At 45.0% G+C, this 19,542-nt stretch overlaps 1 protein-coding gene across 1 annotated transcript; it reads left to right on the forward strand.

Moving 5' to 3' along the window:
• Positions 1 to 680: 680 nt before the first annotated feature.
• LOC142660577 (uncharacterized) lies at positions 681 to 17,249 on the forward strand. The gene is made up of 4 exons (XM_075837205.1): positions 681 to 807; positions 1,624 to 2,303; positions 5,036 to 5,344; positions 15,569 to 17,249. The coding sequence occupies exons 2-4, from the start codon at positions 1,628 to 1,630 to the stop codon at positions 15,832 to 15,834; spliced, it is 1,251 nt and encodes a 416-aa protein (XP_075693320.1). The 5' UTR covers positions 681 to 807; positions 1,624 to 1,627; the 3' UTR covers positions 15,835 to 17,249.
• Positions 17,250 to 19,542: the final 2,293 nt, after the last annotated feature.

A 19,542-nucleotide genomic window follows, 5' to 3' on the forward strand; every position in this document is an offset into this window, starting at 1 on the left:
CTAGGAGGGGGCATTATTTATATTTGCGGCACTATAAATTGTGTTTTTGTAGAGGGTGGGGAGGCTTCTGTAAAATTGAGGCGCCAAAGATGTTTGTGTTGCAAATTCTGCAGAGGCGATTCGTGGCTGGAAGAAGTGGTCATGGTTGTCTGGGCCTAATGAAGAGAAGTGAGAGTGAATGACTCCAATATGAGAAGATAATACCTGTGAGTACTGGATTTCACTGTATTTTTTAAGTGATTTTCAATGCAAGAGTGGTGGTGTTCTCAGGAGCATTAAAAAAATCCAGTGTCCCACTATGTGTCAGTGAGGGAGCCAATGAGAAAATACCAATATAAACTATTCTCACACGTGTCCATTGTGTATGACTATATATTAGTACCCTGTTTACTTGTTTTCGAGTGATATAAAGTGAATAAAATATAAAAAGCTCAGGTTCATTCATGGGCTATGAAACAATAAGGAGCCCCAGTTATCTGTGGGGTCCCTGATCCGCGCTTTGTCTGCTATCAGCCTGTCGTAGCAGTTCCCCTATAATCAGTAGAATGTGTGAGGTAGTAATTAGCGCGGGATGGTTTGTCTTTGTGTACAATATGGACGAACGCTGATTGGGTGGCGGTGATGTCATCTCGTGTGGAGGGGGAGGTGCTTATCGCTCATCTTTCACTGTCCCCGGTGCACACAGCAGCCACACACGCTGGCACGGGCTCTCACACAAAGGACCTGACACTCAGGAGCCACACATGCACAGATGAGGGCAAGTACACAGCACCCCGTGTCTCGCGAGGAGGGAAGCAGCTGACAAAGGTACACAATATAAGACGATCTATCCAAGTCTCCATGTCTGCAGCACCAGTGCGGGAGAATTTATATATATATATATATATATATATATATATATATATATATATATATGCCAATGGTCATTATATGTGTATATGTGTGTGTATATATATATATATATATGTGTGGATACATCATCAGCAATGTCATTATCGTCACTTATACGGCTTTATTACTCAATGGTTTATTGATTACCCATTGCACTAGATACATTGAAAGGTAACTTCCATAGCATCACTGTGCGGCAGTGCATAGATGTATGATGTAGCTGTATAAGTGTGTATATAATATTACACATGATATAGGGGTTGATGTGTTTGTTCTCACAGGTGATTTATATGTCTCTGTATGGTTTGGGGATTGTGGTTTTTGACTGGATTGTTTGGTGGGAGTCCTACATTATGTGAAGGTGATCTGTACATCTAGATGGAGCTCACGTTTGAGAGGAGAGGCATCTACTGCTGACCTACAGATGAGCAGAGGACATAGACTGAGAACAGCGCTGTACTTCATTTAGATTATATTCACATGCATTTTCTTTTATATGATGGTAGGTTTGATTCTAATCTCTGACTGGTTTCTAGACCACACACAGAAGGGTTAACCGTCCCCTGTTTTTGCAGTGATTTTGATGTGCCTGTGAAATGCAGCATTATTTTCTGCATAGGAGCAGGTTCCATCACTTCAGCAGCTACTGAATTACAATTGTTTGAGTCTTTATCATGTAGACTGCAATGCTACATGTTAACATATCATTCTTTATTTATTTTTCTTTCTCAGCAACATGCCCCCTGTGCCTCTAGAAGATCGCTCAGCCCCCCTGCCTCGTCCTCACTCTCTTCCATTACGTTCTACTCCACATTCAAGAATGGCTCCTGAGGTCCGAGGCTTGCAGCTGGGACATAGGGCACCATCCCATGCTGACCTTACGTTGCCTGGACTACTACCCCAACTCCAACCTCCCCGCTGGCCACGGGAACCTTGTTCTCGTCGGAGGGGTTCACCTCCATCACCTTCCCCACGATCACCCTCATGTTTCCGTTGGGCTCTTCACCCTCTAAAATGTGGCTGCCGAGGCTGCTGGCGACTGCTTCGACCTCCGAGGAAGTCTGTGGGTTCTTGCAGCTGTGACCCTATTGTGACGTTTGACCCACAATATTTGGGGAGTTCGAGGGTAAGCTATGACGAGGATGATGATTATAGTGTACGGGCCATTTGGCCAGATGAGCTGGCACGGAAAATTATGTCTCGGACACGTGGAGGAATGCTTGGAAGAACACCACTGTTACTGGACTGTAGAGGTTTAGAAGGATTGGAGGTAGATGATCCTGTGCCTCCATGCTCTCCTCCTCCCTCCACTCCACCACCAATGTCTCCAGTTGGGACAAATCGAAGACTGCAAAGCTTATACCTTCTTCTGGAGCCCGTGAGTGAAAAAGAAAATTCTGTGGGAGGAAGAGGTAACTTGCAAACGTACATAAATCTGTTTTTTTTGTTGTTTTTTTTTAACACTTTCTGTCTTGGCGCATGTTTGACCTTCCCTAACAAAAGGCCAGCAAAATTATGTGGCCGTCAGTAAAAATGGAACAGTCGTATGTCTTTAAGTGAAATCAAAATATTACAGACCTTTCAGTAGTTACCATTAATCATTTTCATACCCATCATTGTAGGTTGAAATCGGATAAGGATGGATTACTAAGAAATTGAGATTGTGGAATTAATGAATAAACTATTGAAAGAACTCTACAAACAAATTAGACTTCACACCAAAATTAGGCCAGGATCACACGTTTTTGTGGCAGTCTTTGGCTCAGTTTTTTTTAGCTAAAGCCAGGAGTATATCTTAGGGCTTATTTAGACGAACGTGATATATCCGTGCAAAGCGCGTGATTTTCACGTGCCTCGCACAGACCTATGTTGGTCTATGGGGCCGTGCACACTGTCCGTGAGTTTCACGCAGCGTGTCCGCTGCGTAAAATTCACGACATGTCCGATATTTGTACGTTGTTCGTGCATTACGCACCCATTGAAGTCAATGGGTGCGTGAAAATCACACGCAGCACACTGAAGCACTTCCGTGGGACACGCGTGATTCGTGCAACAGCAGTAAAAAGTATGAATGAAAACAGAAAAGCACCGTGCTTTTCTGTTTACAGAGTGTCATAATGATGGCGGCTGCGCGAAAATCACGCAGCCACGCATAATACGCTCCTGAGACACGGAGCTCTTATGTACCTTTTGCTTGCGTAAAACGCACACGCTCGTGTAAATCCGGCCTAAAGGGAAGGAAAGATATAAGGAAAAAAAATCTGCTGTATCTCCTTTCTTTTGTGTCCACTTCTGTATTTGGCTCAAATTACTGAGCCAAAAACTGCATCAAATCTGGGTGTGTGATCCTGGCCTTAAAGGGGTTTTCCACTTTCTGACAACTGATGACCGCTCCACTGAATAGGTCATCAGTATATGATAGGTGCGTTTCTGACACCTGGGCCCTGCACCGATCCGCCGGGCGATGTTGCTGGAAGCAGCTGGCTCTAATAAAAGAATAGCGGCAGTTCTGTGGAACGGACGCTATACAGTGATCGGAGCCATCTGCTTCCGGCTCCAATTACTGCATCCGGTGCACGGATGCAGCCGGAGTTGCGGATCGGTATGGGGTCCGGATGTCGGACAAGCACCGATCATATACTGATGACGTATCCGGTGGATAGGTCATCCGTTTTCAGAAAGTGGACATCCCCTTTAAGGTAGTGGGGATTTTAGGGGAAAGTGTCAACATTTCATTAGGCAATGCACAGGTAAGAAGGCAGGTGTATCACAATGAAAAAACATCTAATAGAGAGGAAATTATTAATATGTAACACGTACGTATGTAATACAATGGTGACTAATACATGTACACACACAGTTGACATAATATACAGTCCAAGCAGCAAATTGTTGGAGGAGACAGAGAATAGGGTAGCACCCGGCTGTACTTATTACTTGATTTTAAAAAGTCACCTCCTAAGCAGGAAAAAATGAGAGGGAGCTCTGCTTTTATTTGTGTGACACATTATAGAAACATGTCTTGATGGTGACACGTCGTATATACCTTTGTGCTTCTGATGTGTCTTCCTGCATTATCCAAGCAATAGAATCACTGAATTTCTTGAATACCAATAGATGGCAACGTTTTTTGTGTTTGGGGGAAAAAAGTTAACACTTTCTTAGCCCTCTTTCACACGACGAGTGTCATCCGATAGTTTTCACAGACGCATTCACTTTAGTGGGTGACTCTCCAATCTGTGAAAAGATAGGACATGTTCTATCTTTCCACGGATCACGTACGAGACTCGGGCGGCACACACGGTCGCGTGCGTTAGGGCTTAGGTCCCATGCACACGAACGTGCTTTTGCGGCCGCAATTCCCAAATTCCCCCAAAAATCCAAGGCCGCGCACATGGCTACGGTCGTGTGCATGAGGCCTTCGGCTCTGGTCTCATGTGCATTAATGGGGGGGCTGACAAGCTTTCCGGTATTTTTGACACCAAGAATAGCGCAGTCTGCAGTAATATTCTTATCCTCAAAATAATGGAAGTCAATGGGGTTCATCCGGATTCACATGTATCCGTTTGAGTAAGGATCCGGCATAGCTGTCAGGGTTTAGTTGTAAATGTAAGCCATGAAGATTGTGTGAACAGAGCCTTACTCTAAAGCTCCTTTTACACATATATTGTGCGCGGTAAATGAGCGCTGATCTACAATATAGCATTTTGATTGCACGTGTTTGCTCCATTCAAACGGAACAATGTATATATGGGGACGAACGATCTATAATACAAACGTTCGTCCGCATACGTTTTGCATCTTGTCGGCAGCGCATCCCTGTTCACCCGAAGAGATGTGCTGCCGACTAGCGGCCGTTTTTCTGGTCCCATAAAAGATTTGATTAGTCGACGAATAAGTGTTTGTTTGTTCATCGGCTGATCGCTGCCCTGTTTACACAGGGCAATAATCGGGAACGAGCGTTTGCACGCGTATTTGCCTGATCGTAGGCCCTAACACTAATTTACCTCTAATGGCTTCATTTCTGTAAATCTATTCAGTTGTTGCCAGTACCTATATATATATATATATATATATATATATATATAAAATTATCTTTTATTTAAGGGTTTTTGATATCTTCACAATGTCATTTTTTTGGCAGTTTTGGCTGAACCTCCTGTTGATGACTGTGTTATACAACCGGAAGTGACTCCTTCTCTACCATTGTCTCCTGACATTGAAAAGGCTGAATTGACCTCAATCTTGCCTTTCCTCTATCTGGGCAATGAAAAGGACGCCCAAGACTTGGGCCGCATGGTAACTCTAAACATAGGACATGTCCTGAATGTCACTACCCACCTGCCTCTCTACCATGTTGAATCTGGAGCCTTGCGGTACAAAAGATTGCCAGCCACTGATAATAGTAAGCAGGATCTCCGTCAGTACTTTGAGGAGGCCTTTGAATTCATTGGTAAGTGAGATTCTCCGAATGTCAAATTTATCATAAAACCCAATTCCTTTCTCTGTTTTAAATTGTATGCGATATTTAAAGGGGCTATCCGGTTTCAGCAAATGAATGTTATTATTTGTAATTAAGTCATACAATTTTTCAGTATATTTTCTGTATTAATTCCTTACGGTTCTCAAGATCTGTTTTGGCTGTTATTTAGTAGAAATAGTCATTGTTCACTCCAGTGCCTAAAATTCTGTTCCTAGTCATGTGATGGACACACAGATGCAGAGTTCGCTACAGTATGTGTATCAGAGCTGTGTCTTCTAATGACCCCAATACCTGTGTGTCCATCACATGACCATAGACAGAATTTTATCCACTGGAATAAACCATGAATCTTCCTACTGAATAACAGCAAGCAGAGATCTGAAAACTGTCAGGAATTAAAATAAAATATATTGAAACATTCTATAACTTTTAATTATACAAACAAAATGATAATGTGCTGAACTGGGCAGCCCCTTATAGATGGTGATTATACACCTTACCCACAGACATACTATGAAACAAAAACCCATTTGGTGATCTGATGAAACGTTTAGACCAGCGTTTCTCAAAATTCCTAAGACCAGTGCCCCCTACTCAAACAAATTACATCAAAGTACCCCCAAGGCTATGATTATACACTGTGCTGCCTATTAATAACAGAGCAGGAACATAGTGCCAGTACCCACTAGGTACATCGCATACATACATCCCTCTGGGGTATGTGTAGAACCTAGGCTGCTGTCTTCTTAGATACTCTTGTTAATGGTTTTTAAATTGTACTGAACATGAATGATATTTGAAGGTATCTCTGATCCAGCTGTAATGTGATCTGAAAATATCCGATTTTATACTGATACTATATTTTGCTAAAACTATAGCGGTTTGTTAGGCTAAGTTTACACTACCGTTAAACTCCGTTTAGCTCTCTTCCGTCGAAAAAAGAGATGGCGTCCAAAAGGAAAGCATCAATTCTGTTAGAATTACCATTGAAATCCGTGGTAATTCTTTTTTTCAAATGGATTCTGTTTGCCTCCGTTCGCTAGGTTTCCGTTCTTTTGACTGAAGCAAAAGTGCAGTCTGCAGCACTTTTGCCTCCGTGAAAAAAACCGGAAGCCTAGCAAACTGAAAGCATCGGAAACAAAATTACCATTGAAATCAGTGGTAATCCTAACGGAAGCGATGCTTTCCATTTGGACTCTCGTTCGCCTCCTCCTCTGACAGAAGAGACCTAAAGGTACTATAAGATCGGGTTCCCCCTGATCGAATTCGCTCAGTAAAAATCGCGCAGCACGTCTGACCTGGAATCCGTGGTACATTTTATTTATTTATTTTTTTAGAACAATCTCCGCTGCGAAAGAGCGCTCATAATTACCCCCCCCCCCCCCCCCCCATCTTCTCTGCGCGCTGTCCGGCCTCCTATGATGACGTTGCAGGCCATGTGAAACTGCAGCCTGTGAGTGGCTGCAGCGGTCACATGGGATGATACGTCCTCGCAGGAGGCCAGACTGCAGTAACAAAGAGGGTGTTCTGGGTAAGTGTGTGGTTTTTTTTTTGTTTTTTTTTCCCCTGCTAGAGTTGCAATTTTTGTGGCGTAGTCGCTGCGATTACGCCGCAAAGTCGCATCACTTGACCTTCTGTTTCAGGTTTTGAATCCCCATTGAATTTAATAGGAAAAACCTGCAACAGAAAGTCAACAAAAATGCAGCATAAATTGACATGCTATGGAATTAAATTCCGTACCGCAGGTCAATTTATTTACGTTTTACGCTGCCTTTTTTTTTTTCTCCCCTTTTTTTTTTTCTTTTCTTTTTTTTTGTAAATCTCATTCATTTTGCCGCTACTGTAAATGCTGCGGAATTTCCGCAGCGTTTACGTTAAGTGGGAACCCGGCCTAACTGTAGTTTGAAAGGAGCCTTACTTGGGCCCCATACACACGAACGTGCTTTTGCGGCCGCAATTCCCCCTGAAAATTCACAGGAGAATTGCGTCCCCATTCATTTCTATGGGGCCATGCACATGACCGTGGTTTCCACAGGCCGTGCATGGCCCAGGAGCCCGGACCGCAGAAAGAACGGGTTAGGTCTTATTACAGCTGCGGTCCAGGCTCATAGCAAATAATGGCCGCGGCCGTGTGCACGGCCTGCGATTTGCGGGCGGCTTGCGGGTGACACTCCGCCCCGGCCGTGCACATGGTTACGGTCGTGTGCATGAGGCCTTACATTTATAAATGAAAAATGTTACTTATTAGTTTGTTTTTGTGGAGAAAGGCTTTCCTGATTTCATATGGACGGATCTAGTTTTGGCTCGATGTATATAAATCCTGCATGAAATAGGCCCTGATCAGGTTTTTTTTTAATCTTTTTCCTGCGGAAACCGCAGCAAAAAATGGTTGAAATTGCCTCAAAATGATTTCAATGGGAGGTGGAGAATTTTTTTTAATTTTTTTTCCGCGAGCTGAAAAGCGCTCGTGGGACAAAGAAGCGACATTTCCTATCTTGAGGCGTTTTCTGCCTCAAACTCTATTGCAATCGATGGGGAAAAACGCAGCGAACGGCCATCAGAGTTCTTTTGACTCGTTTTTCCTTTACCTGTTGAAGGAGGTAAAAAAAAGTGGCAAAATTCGTGTCCAGCACCTTTGGTGCAAAACCGCTTAAAAAAAACAAACTGGAGCTGATTTTTACAGGCAGAATTTTCTGCCTGCAAAAAACTGCGTGGACAGGGCCTTACTGTGTAATTGTTCCAGGGTATGTTCACACGGGCAGGATTTGCATTTGGCAGTCCACTACAGATTTGGAAAATAATTTTGTTGCAGAAATCTTTATCTGAAACTCAGATTTTTGCTGCAGGTTGCCATGCGTATCAATGGAGCTAATCCGCAACTCTTCAGTATGGAAACCGCATCAATAATGAACCTGCTGGGGATTATAGCATCCACGGTGCGGTCATTAATGCACGCTGATTTTATTTTTAATTTTTCTTATGCCGCATCTGAATGGGGCATAAAATAACCCATTCACATGCATTGCTAGCATTCTTGTTTGGATTTAGGTGCACAATCAAACGGAATCCTAAATACTGACCCAATTCACAGTGTGTGAACATGGCCTAAGGGTCCTAAGTAGAGATGAGCGAACCGGGACAACCGAACCCGGTTTCGGTCTGAACACCGGGAAAAGTTCGGTTCGCAGCGAATCCAAACTTCACCGGGTTCGGCCGGACCCGGCTACATTTTGGCGCCTGCCACATGTTAGATGTAAAACGGAAGATTTCACAATATCACCTGACATCAGGCTACCCCATAATGCCTTGGAAACGGCTCTCCCAGCCAATCGGGAGGCAGCATAGGGGCGGGCTCAAGCCTGCAATAAAAGTCTATGCACGGAGCTCAGCGGCCATTTTACAGACAGGAGCTGTAGGGATAGCATCTCTGTGCAGTTAAGGAAAGCTTTAGGGTATGTGCACACACACTAATTACGTCCGTAATTGACGGACGTATTTCGGCCGCAAGTACCGGACCGAACTCAGTGCAGGGAGCCGGGCTCCTAGCATCATACTTATGTACGATGCTAGGAGACCCTGCCTCGCTGCAGGACAACTGTCCCGTACTGTAATCATGTTTTCAGTACGGGACAGTCGTCCTGCAGAGAGGCAGGGACTCCTAGCATCGTACATAACTATGATGCTAGGAGCCCGGCCCCCTGCAGTGTGTTCGGTCCGGGTGTTCCGGCTGAAATACGTCCGTCAATTACGGACGTAATTAGTGTGTGTGCACATACCCTTAGGAATCTAAAAGCCAGGAATCCAGCAATCGAAGGGGCTCATCCACTACAGCGGGAGTCTACTCTACTCTCAACAATCAACATCCAAATTGCAATACAAATTCTCCATATGCCAAGCCAGTGTGTGAATAAGCTTTTATAAGGGGCTCATCCCCGTTGCATGGGTTAACCTAACAATCCAACTTGCAAGACAGGCAGCCTTTGTAGTACTACAACGCCCAGCATTCCCTGAGTGCACCGCGGCGTGGCTGATAGAAATTCTCATTCATTGCCATCTGCCAAGCCAGTGTGTGAATACGCTTTTAGAAGGGGCTCATCCCCGTTGCATCCAACTTGCAATACAGGCAGCTGAGGCAGCCTTTGTAGTACTACAACGCCCAGGGCCAGCATTCCCTGAGTCAGTGCACAGTGGCTGATAGAAATTCTCATTCATTGCCATTTGCCAAGCCAGTGTGTGAATACGCTTTTAGAAGGGGTTCATCCCCGGGGTTTTGATTCAACTTGCTGCACTCCAGCAGTGAAATGTCTGGTAAAAAAAAGGTTGTGAAAGGACGGGGTAGAGGAAAAAACACCCATGCCATGTCCTCTTCCAGTCCAAATGTTGGATCTGTTGGTGCCAGACCCAGTACCAGCATTTGTGGCACAAGACATGTGCCCAGTTCCACTAGTAGCAGCAGTATCAGCAAGCCAGACTTGTCCATCTCCTCTGGTGGGCGGGTTACTTTAGACAATACGGCCATTGTGGACTGGTTGGCTGGCTCGCGGTAATCTCAGCAGGAAGACTCTGACTATCTGGCTTCAAGCCAGGTTTCGTTGGATTCCAGATCCTCTACAGTTCCTTGGCACAGTGACAGTAGTAATATGGGTATTTCTAGCGTTTCCATTCCATCATCTATGTCTTCACTCCCCCTTCCTAGCGGGAAGCCATCTTTCCTGAGAGTCCTAAGAGACCTCTCCTCGGGTGCGAAGGAAGATACTGAACAACATAGTGATGATTTGTTTTCCGCGAGTCAGCCAACGGAGTGTGTTGCGGCGGTGGTGGAGGTAGAAGCGGTGTCCGAGACGCATAGCTGTGGTAGTGGGGGTGTTGGTGGTAGCTGTGGTGGCAGACGCAGTAATGAGGGGGGGCATGGAACCCGCCATGATGTCACATCACATTCACAACACAGTGACAGAAGTGGCGGGAATGATGAGGAGGGCTATGATGATGTTGTTTTAGACAGGACGTGGGAACCAGGTGACGAGATGATGACAGCGTCAGAGGAGGAGGGTAGTAGTGGCGGCACTGGCAGTGATAAACAACCAAGCCGAGGTAGGGACAGAAGTCAATCTGCAAAACGTTGCAGCGGTAGCGTCAGCTCAGGAGACGGTGATGGCGACACTGATTCTACTGGTGTAGCCTCCCGAAAAAAGCCTGCCAGACAAGGGGCAAGCTCGGGTGGTGGTGGTGGACGTGGTACTACCTCTTTACGGTACTCTGCCGTGTGGCAAGTTTTCTGTACCTTCCCGGAGGACGAAAACATGGCACAGTGCCGTATCTGCAAGCAGAAAGTAAGGCGTGGGCAGGGCAGCAATGTAGGAACTACCCCTCTAGGTAAACACATGGAGCGGCATCACAAGGCCATGTGGGACAATCGACATGCCCCACCATCATCATGTACATCTAATGAAGACCCCTCTGCCGCTGCTGCTCCGAGTCCCTGTCATCTAAGTAGTAGCCAGGCCTTATCCACCATGTCGTTGTCATCATCATCATCATCCTCACTGTCATCTAGTGCTCCTCCTACGTCCCGTCCGTTATCCATTACGGAATCGTTGTCCAATAAGCAACAATATATACCCAGTCATCCACTTGTCGTGCGGCTTAATTCACACCTGGCTAAGTTGTTGGTGGTGCAGTCGCTGCCATACCACCTGGTCGACTCCGCCGGCTTCAAGCAATTGATGGCGTGCGCTCAGCTTAGGTGGCAAATATCAAGCCGCCATTACTTCTCCAAAACAGCTGTCCCTGCCTTGCACAAGCATGTGGAGGAAAAGGTGGGCCAGTCCTTGCAATTATCCGTGTGCAGCAGGGTACATGCCACCGTCGACACGTGGAGCAGCAACTATGGGCAGGGACAGTACATGTCTTTCACGGCCCACTGGGTCAATATTTTACAGTCCGATGCACCACCGCAGCAATGCCAGGCATTACCACCTCCATGCTTGTATCTTTCTGGTTCAACTCCGGACACCAGGCGCCTACCATCCTCCTCCTCCTCAATGGAGGTCTTCCCGTCCCCGACAGGACACAGCGTATCTTCCACTCCTCCTCCCTCCTCTTTTCATAGGTGCAAGGTGAAGCGCCACAACGCTGTCTTACACCTGCTGAGCCTGGGCGAGAAAAGCCACACAGGGTGGGAGCTGCTGCTGTGCATCAAGGAGCAAATCGCACGCTGGCTGTCTCCTCTGAAACTCACACTGGGCAATATTGTCTCTGATAACGGGAAGAACGTTGTGGCTGCACTGTGTCTAGGTCACCTGACACACACTCCTTGCATGGCACATGTGATCAATCTGGTCATAACACGCTTCTTAAAGTCATATGTTGGTTTGAAGGGTGTGCTGGCCATGTCCAGGAGGTTTAGCGTTCGCTTTAGACGTTCGTATGCATTTAAGCACGCCCTCCTGGACTTGCAGCGTCAAAACAATCTCCCAGAACACAGCCTGATTTGCGATGTTCCAACACGCTGGAATTCCACCCTGCAAATGTTGGACCGTCTGTACGAACAGCGGAAAGCCGTGAATGATTTCCTGATGCAGCAGACGGGCAGCGTTTGGAGCCAGTGTAATTTCGAGCTCAGGCACTGGCAGCTGGTTCGAGACGCATGTCGCGTTTTGAGGCCCTCTGAAGAGGCCACACGATTTGTGAGCCGTGACGCTAGCGGAATGAACGATGTTATGCCGCTGATATTCATTATGGAGCAAACGCTCACAGCGATGATTCAGCAAAGGATGGAGGAAGGATCACATCTGGCTATGGATGTTGAGGAGTATGAGGATGAGGATACAGGACCTGAAGAGGAGCTGGATTTGGAGATGGAATCACAGGAAGGGATAGGGGACGAGGCAGCCGCACAACATGACCGTGATGGTGATGACGAGTCTGACGACGACCTTGATGATGGACAACCATGGCAGTATGGGGCGGAGATGGAACTAACCGGGCCCTCTGAAACGCTGGCCAGGGTGGCGAGCTGTATGCTTCGTTACTTGCGCGCTGACTGTCGTATTGTTAGCATGAAGCAAAGAGATGAGTATTGGATAGCCACACTTTTAGACCCTCGGTATAAAGCCAGAATGGGGGAGTTTTTTTGCGCCTTCCGAGAGGGAGGCAAAATTGGCTTATTATCGAGAGAAGCTATGCAGCCAGCTTGTCAAGGCTTTCAAACGGCAAACACCTGCTGCAAGCATGTCTGACCGGGGGGGGCCACTCTCCGCTCCCCACTGTCTCATCGTTCCACCGCCTCTGTCAGCAGCAGCAGCCAATTCAGTTTGGAAAATATGACAACATTTTTACATCCAATACCCCGACCTGACACACATCGTAGTCACCAAAGGGATGTTCACCATCACCAGGTCCAGCACCTAAACAACCAGGTTCACTCGTACCTGGACTGTGCCCTTTCTCCGTCAGAAATCCTGATCCCAGACCCAATGGACTTCTGGGTCAGCAGATTGGATCATTGGCAAGAACTGGCCCAGTTTGCCATGGGTGTACTGTCTTGTCCACCCTCCAGTGTAGCGTCAGAGAGGGTATTCAGCGCGGCAGGGGGCTTCGTCACCCCTAAGCGAACAAGATTGTCCGCCAACAGCTTCGAAAATCTCACGTTTCTGAAAATGAATCAAGCGTGGATCGGTGAGTATTTTAAAACCCCTGTGCCTGATGCCACTGATTAGATCTGACATTGCCGCCTGCTACTACGGGATTCTGTCCTGTCCACTCTTTTTTTTTAATGTGCCGCTGTTGTTGCTGCTACTACTTCTACCACCAATCCACCCCCAGTGCCGTCTGCTACAAGCAGGTCTGCCCCACCACAGGGCTTTGTCCTGTGACCGTCCAGTCTCTTTCAATGTGCTGCTACTACTACTACCACCACCCTTGCTGTCCGTTGGCTACCTCTACTACCACCAATACACCTCCACTGCCGTCTGCTACAAGCAGGCCTGAGGCCTGCCCCACCACAGGACTTTGTCCTGTGACTGTCCAGTCTCTTTTAATGTGCTGCTGCTACTACTACCGCCACCCGTGCTGTCCGCTGGCTACCTCTACTACCAGCAATACACCTCCACTGCCGTCTGCTACAAGCAGGCCTGAGGCCTGCCCCACCACAGGACTTTGTCCTGTGACTGTCCAGTCTCTTTTAATGTGCTGCTGCTACTACTACCGCCACCCGTGCTGTCCGCTGGCTACCTCTACTACCAGCAATACACCTCCACTGCCGTCTGCTACAAGCAGGCCTGAGGCCTGCCCCACCACAGGACTTTGTCCTGTGACTGTCCAGTCTCTTTTAATGTGCTGCTGCTACTACTACCGCCACCCGTGCTGTCCGCTGGCTACCTCTACTACCAGCAATACACCTCCACTGCCGTCTGCTACAAGCAGGCCTGAGGCCTGCCCCACCACAGGACTTTGTCCTGTGACTGTCCAGTCTCTTTTAATGTGCTGCTGCTACTACTACCGCCACCCGTGCTGTCCGCTGGCTACCTCTACTACCAGCAATACACCTCCACTGCCGTCTGCTACAAGCAGGCCTGGAGGGCTTGTGAAAAGCCATTGCTTGTTGCTTTTACATCCATGTACTGTTAAACCCCGGCAGGCATCTGCCAATAAAAAGGGTAAATTTTTGGAGGGCTTGCACTCAAAAGCCATTGCTTGTTGCTTTTGCATCCATGTATGGATGAACCCCCGGCAGGCATCTGCCACCATAAAGGGTAAATTTTTGGAGGGCTTGTCAAAAGCCATTGCTTCTTCTTTTACCACCTTATATGTATGAACCCTGGCAGGCATCTGCCGCCAAAAATGTTTAATTTTTGTACCTTTTTTAACAATGCATACAACATGCACTAGTGCAGTGGTTTCTGTTCGTTATCACCGTGTCCCATCCGTTTTCCTATAGCCATACATGTTGGCGTAACTTTGACACTAACTTTGCCTTAAAGACAGCTCAAAAGTACTTGGATACACTCATGGGTGACCTAAGAGTGTTATACAGGGCTTCTAGGGCTTTTAAACAGTGTTATACACTGGCGAACCGGCCGAACCAAACTTTTCATAAGTTCGCTCATCTCTAGTCCTAAGATAAATTTGTAAAAAAAGAAAACATTAAATAATGTGCCGCCAACAAATGATGATTTTTAAAACATCAAAGGTTCGATCAACAACAAAAGAGCAATTTCTCGCTAATTGTGCAATCGCTGCAAATACTGTATTTACACTATCCAATTATTGCAAACTTTTAGTCGATATTTGGGAAATTTTACACCATAATTGCCCTGTGTAAAAGGTACAGAAGAATCCCTCTCTATACTGAAAGGGGAGAAATCTTGGACAGTTTAACAAGCCTATATAGAGGTTGGCTGCATGCGTAGAGTATACCTGGAGTTAGTACAAGACTGAGAGTGGATCTTTATAATGTAATTGTCGGTTGGGCTCTCACGGGTATGTTCACACGGCTTATTTTCGGCCGTTGTTGTTGTTTTTTCCTACCCACCCCCACCTTCCAAAAGCTGTAAGTTTGTTTTATTCCCCCCCCCCACCAATACAATATTGGAGGCAGGGCTTCTTAGAAGTACATAGATGGCGAACCTCGGGGCCTTCATCCGGCCCCCAGGCTGCCATGCCAACCAGCGGCACCCCCGGATCTCGCCCCAGGGATCTGTTGGAACGTTACAGGTTACAGGGGGGTCGCCCCCCTGCTTTCAGTGATTTTAAATGCAGCGGTCACTTTTGACCGCGGCGTTTAACTGGTTAAACGAGCGGAATCACTCTCGTTACCCGGAAGTGTCGGCTGTAAGGCTGGATTCACACGAGCATGTTCGGTCCGTAAAGGACGGAACGTATTTCGGCCGCAAGATAATTTTGTCTAAATTGATTTGTGCTTAATTAAAAGCAGGAATGTGCAACTTAGGTCAGAATTCTGGTGCATCACCAATAGTAAATCTGCCCCATTGTGTCATGTTTGATTTGAGTTCATACCATGTACCAGAACCATCGTGCATGCCTTATAATTCACAGGGCTGTATATAACACGGTCTTGTTATATAACTTTCTGGAAACCCTTTTATGTTAGCAGATAACTGTGTATTTGCTTTTTCATGAAACTGCATTGCTGGTAACTGACCAAGATTGCTGTATTTTTCTTCATTATTGTAGAAGAGGCACAACAGGCAGGCAAAGGCGTGCTTATTCACTGCCAGGCTGGGGTCTCCCGTTCTGCCACTATGGTCATTGCCTACCTGATGAAGCACACGCTGATGACTGTGGGAGATGCCTACAAGTTTGTGAAGGGGAAGCGTCCAATAATCTCGCCCAATCTGAATTTCATGGGGCAACTCCTGGAGTTTGAATCGGACCTAAATGCAGGCATCACGCCAAGAATCCTTGTACCCAGACTCCGAGGTGTTGAGAGTGACGTGTAAGACACAAAAAAAAAAAATAGGAGAAGGAAGAAGCCAATGTTAATGTAGCATAGTAATAAATGATTAGTCAAGCAGCAAAACCTTCCAAAATGATTTAAATCCGGTATCGGGGTCTACCAGGAAAATCGCTTCTGTGTCCACAGAAAATGCAGCTTCAGGCCCCATCAGACTTCTATTCAATCACAGTGAAAACTGCAAATTCAGTCTCAAAACCCTAAGGTTTCCCTCCTACATTAGATTTTGCAGCCTCAGTATTATTGGATGACAAAAGGCTGAGGTGGTATTTTTCCCTTTTTTTTTTTTTTTCCGAGTTAAAAAAATGATACGCTTGTAAAAGTCAAGGAAAGAAGGGTATGGTTGTATTGACGTACCTTTTTATTAGTCGCATTTAACCATGGCTGCTCAATAGTGGGGCACTACTGTAGTGGCATCCTAAAAAAATACACCTTGACAAAGTAGAAATGTTTTTGTTGGTAGCATCCAGATTATGTTTGCTACAAGTGGATATATCAATGTGCCATCCATTATAACCTATTCTCCTCAAGTGACCCTTAGAGAACCCATTTTACTACTGTAAAAAGTGAAACCGCTAAAAAAAATAAATCCAAAAGCTTCTGATAATATAGAAAAAAAAACAATGTGAAGAGCACCCGTCATCCACTCATTTTTAGGATTATGCAGTTTGTATACAGCTATGCACATACTAAAAGAACATTATGGACAGTTTGGGGAGAATAGACAGGAATGCAGTTCGTCCTCACCATATTGTGGGTTAATTTGCATATTAAGTGTGAAAAAAAAGGTTTTATGTTCCCCCTTCATATAGAATTCATGCATTGGAACCGAAGAACAAAGATTTGTGTATTGACCAATAGGCTTAGCATGAAAAAAGTGGAATGATTGCGTAACATTAATCTGCTGGATAACAAATGTAATCCCTTCAGCCGGCGGACAGGGCTGCATCATAAAATAAAAAAGGAACCATGAATACCAGGGTCTTCTGCTTGCAGAAGTTGAAAGAGAAATATATATATATATATATATAGATGATTTAAAAAAAAAAATTATTTGCAACAAGAATTATGTGCAATAACGCTGTGACAACTTTTGTTTTTTATATATATATATATATATATATATAACTGTGAGAAAATGAGGTATCTGCATGAAACAGAAGACCATTTGCCACTACTTCCATGAATAATTCTAATATCTGTGTCTTAAGTCTTCCAAGAGGAAGACTGATTTACCTCGGGCATTTAATCCCCTATTTACACTGTGAACCTGGGAGGGGGTAGCAACAAGATGCCCACCTTCCCTTTTCCCTTCTCATTGCTCCCTAAATTTTATCCGGGGAACATATCTTTATTTATTAAACTGTTCTATTTATTGAAATAAAATCTTTTTATAAAGGATTGTGTTGTCTTTATGCAGTTGTGCTAATATTTCTTGTCACGGGCGCGCGGCTCGTTGCTCACACTTTCTCATTTTCATTAACCCCCTCCACCCTCTCCTGTCAGAACTTATGTTAAGTATTGGCATAATACTATTAACTGGTATCTGCAGATACATGAAAAGTGCTTTCTCTGCATCGTGGACAGGTACAAATGAATACATTCTGCGCATGCTAAGACTATAGACCATCTGTGTGGAACATTGTATAGTCAGTGGTTTCTTTTCTGTATTATACAGATCTAAAAACAAATCTAGAATACCAATTGGGATGTATAAAAAGATTACTCAACCTGACAAAATGCACACTGGGTATAGTAAAATGTAAATTCATTACTCTATCAGACATTATCCATATACATAGCGTATTTTTTGACTATAGGACACACCTTATGATAAGAAGCAGACAGGTTCAGGCAGTAGAGAACAAGAAAATTTATATATATATATATATATATATATATATATATATATATATATATATATATATATATATATATATATATATATATATATGGGATGTCACGATACCAGAATTTGGACTTCGATACCGATACTTCGTTTAGTATTGCGATTTCGATACTTTTGCCAACAGTAATAAAAAAAAATCTTCCGTTTTCTGATATGAGGCGCGACGTGTGATGAATTTTGAACTCGCCTCACATTAATAGTAATTAATCCCATCATGTTTCTCAGTCATAATGGGTTAATGTGCGAGGTACATGATGGGGTTAATTACTATTAATGTGAGCTACATGGAGGGTAAATTCATCGCACCTCACGTTAATAAGTGAATGAAAGCCGTGTTTATTTAATTTTTTTACAGCGTACACATCATAAATGATGCAAAAAAATAGTTGTGCGCGCCATTACTGAATGTGTATATTTTATGTATTGAGACTTATTTTAATGTTTATTGTAAAAAAGGTGTGTGTATTTTTTTTTTAATTTAACAATACTTTGTTTTTACTTTATTTTTAAACTTTAATGTACTGACACATATCAGATATGTGCCAGTACATTAGCCTGTGGACAGATAGCACACAGGCAGTTGTTAGGACATACTTGGGTATGTCCTAACAACAAGAAATATGGTAAGACAGCTCTGGGGTCCATCAATAGACCCTGAGCTGTCTGCCCATATATGGTATGGCCCTCGATCGCGTCACAGGGCTTCCCCCCCCCCCCTTCTCATTTTCTTCTGAATGCTGCAGTCAGCTGTGATCGCAGCATTCAGGGGGAATAACGGCGGAGATGAGAGGTTTCTCTGATCTCCGCCGTTATAGAGCGGGGCTGCGGCTGTGTAATACAGCCATTGCCCCGCTCCTGACAGGAAGTGCGCGTGCGGTCAGCATGAGGAGGTGCGGCCGGCGCTGCACTAATGAGCGGCAGTTCAGGCACTGAGGACAGAACATGGGGGTGTTTTGTAGTGCGCCCGCCATGTTCTGTCTCAAGTGCCGCCGCTCATTAGTGCAGCGCCGGCCGCATCGCATCATCCTGATCCCGCGAACTTATCATGACTCAGGAGCGGGGCTGTGGCTGAATTACACAGCCGCAGCCGCGCTCCCATACATTCATGTATTACTATACTGAGCTGTGCGGCTGCGCAGCTCAGTATCGAAATACAGGAAATAGCGGTATCGAACCGTTTAGGGATGCACAGTATCGAAGTTTCGATGCACCGTGCATCCCTAATATATATATATATATATATATATATATATATATATATATACACACACACACTAGTCCTTCTCAATGAATTAGAATATCATCAAAAGGTTAATTTATTTCAGTAATTCAAAAAGTGAAACATTTATTATATAGATTCATTACACACAGTGATCTATTTCCAGCATTTTTTTCTTTTACTGTTGATTATGGCTAACGTTTCATAAAAACCCCAAATTTTGTATCTCCGAAAATGGAATATTGGGTAAATGTTCAGGAATGTAGACTCCTGGTGTGACACACTAATCAAAACACCTACAAAGGTTTCTTAAACCTTTACAAGGACTGGTCTGTTGTTCCGTGGTCCAAAGTCCTGTTTTGAGATGAAAGTAAATTTTGCATTTCATTGGGAATTCAAGGTCCCAGAGTCTGGAGGAAGAGGGGAGAAACCTCAATCCAAGTTGCTTGCGGTCCACTGTGAAGTTTCCAGTCAATGATGGTTTGGGGAGCCATGTCAGCTGCTGGTGTTGGCCCACTGTGTTATATTAAGTCCAGAGTCAGCACAGCCGTCCACCAGGAAGTTGT

This window comes from Rhinoderma darwinii, chromosome 9 (genome assembly GCF_050947455.1).
Source record: "Rhinoderma darwinii isolate aRhiDar2 chromosome 9, aRhiDar2.hap1, whole genome shotgun sequence".
NCBI lineage: Eukaryota > Metazoa > Chordata > Amphibia > Anura > Rhinodermatidae > Rhinoderma > Rhinoderma darwinii.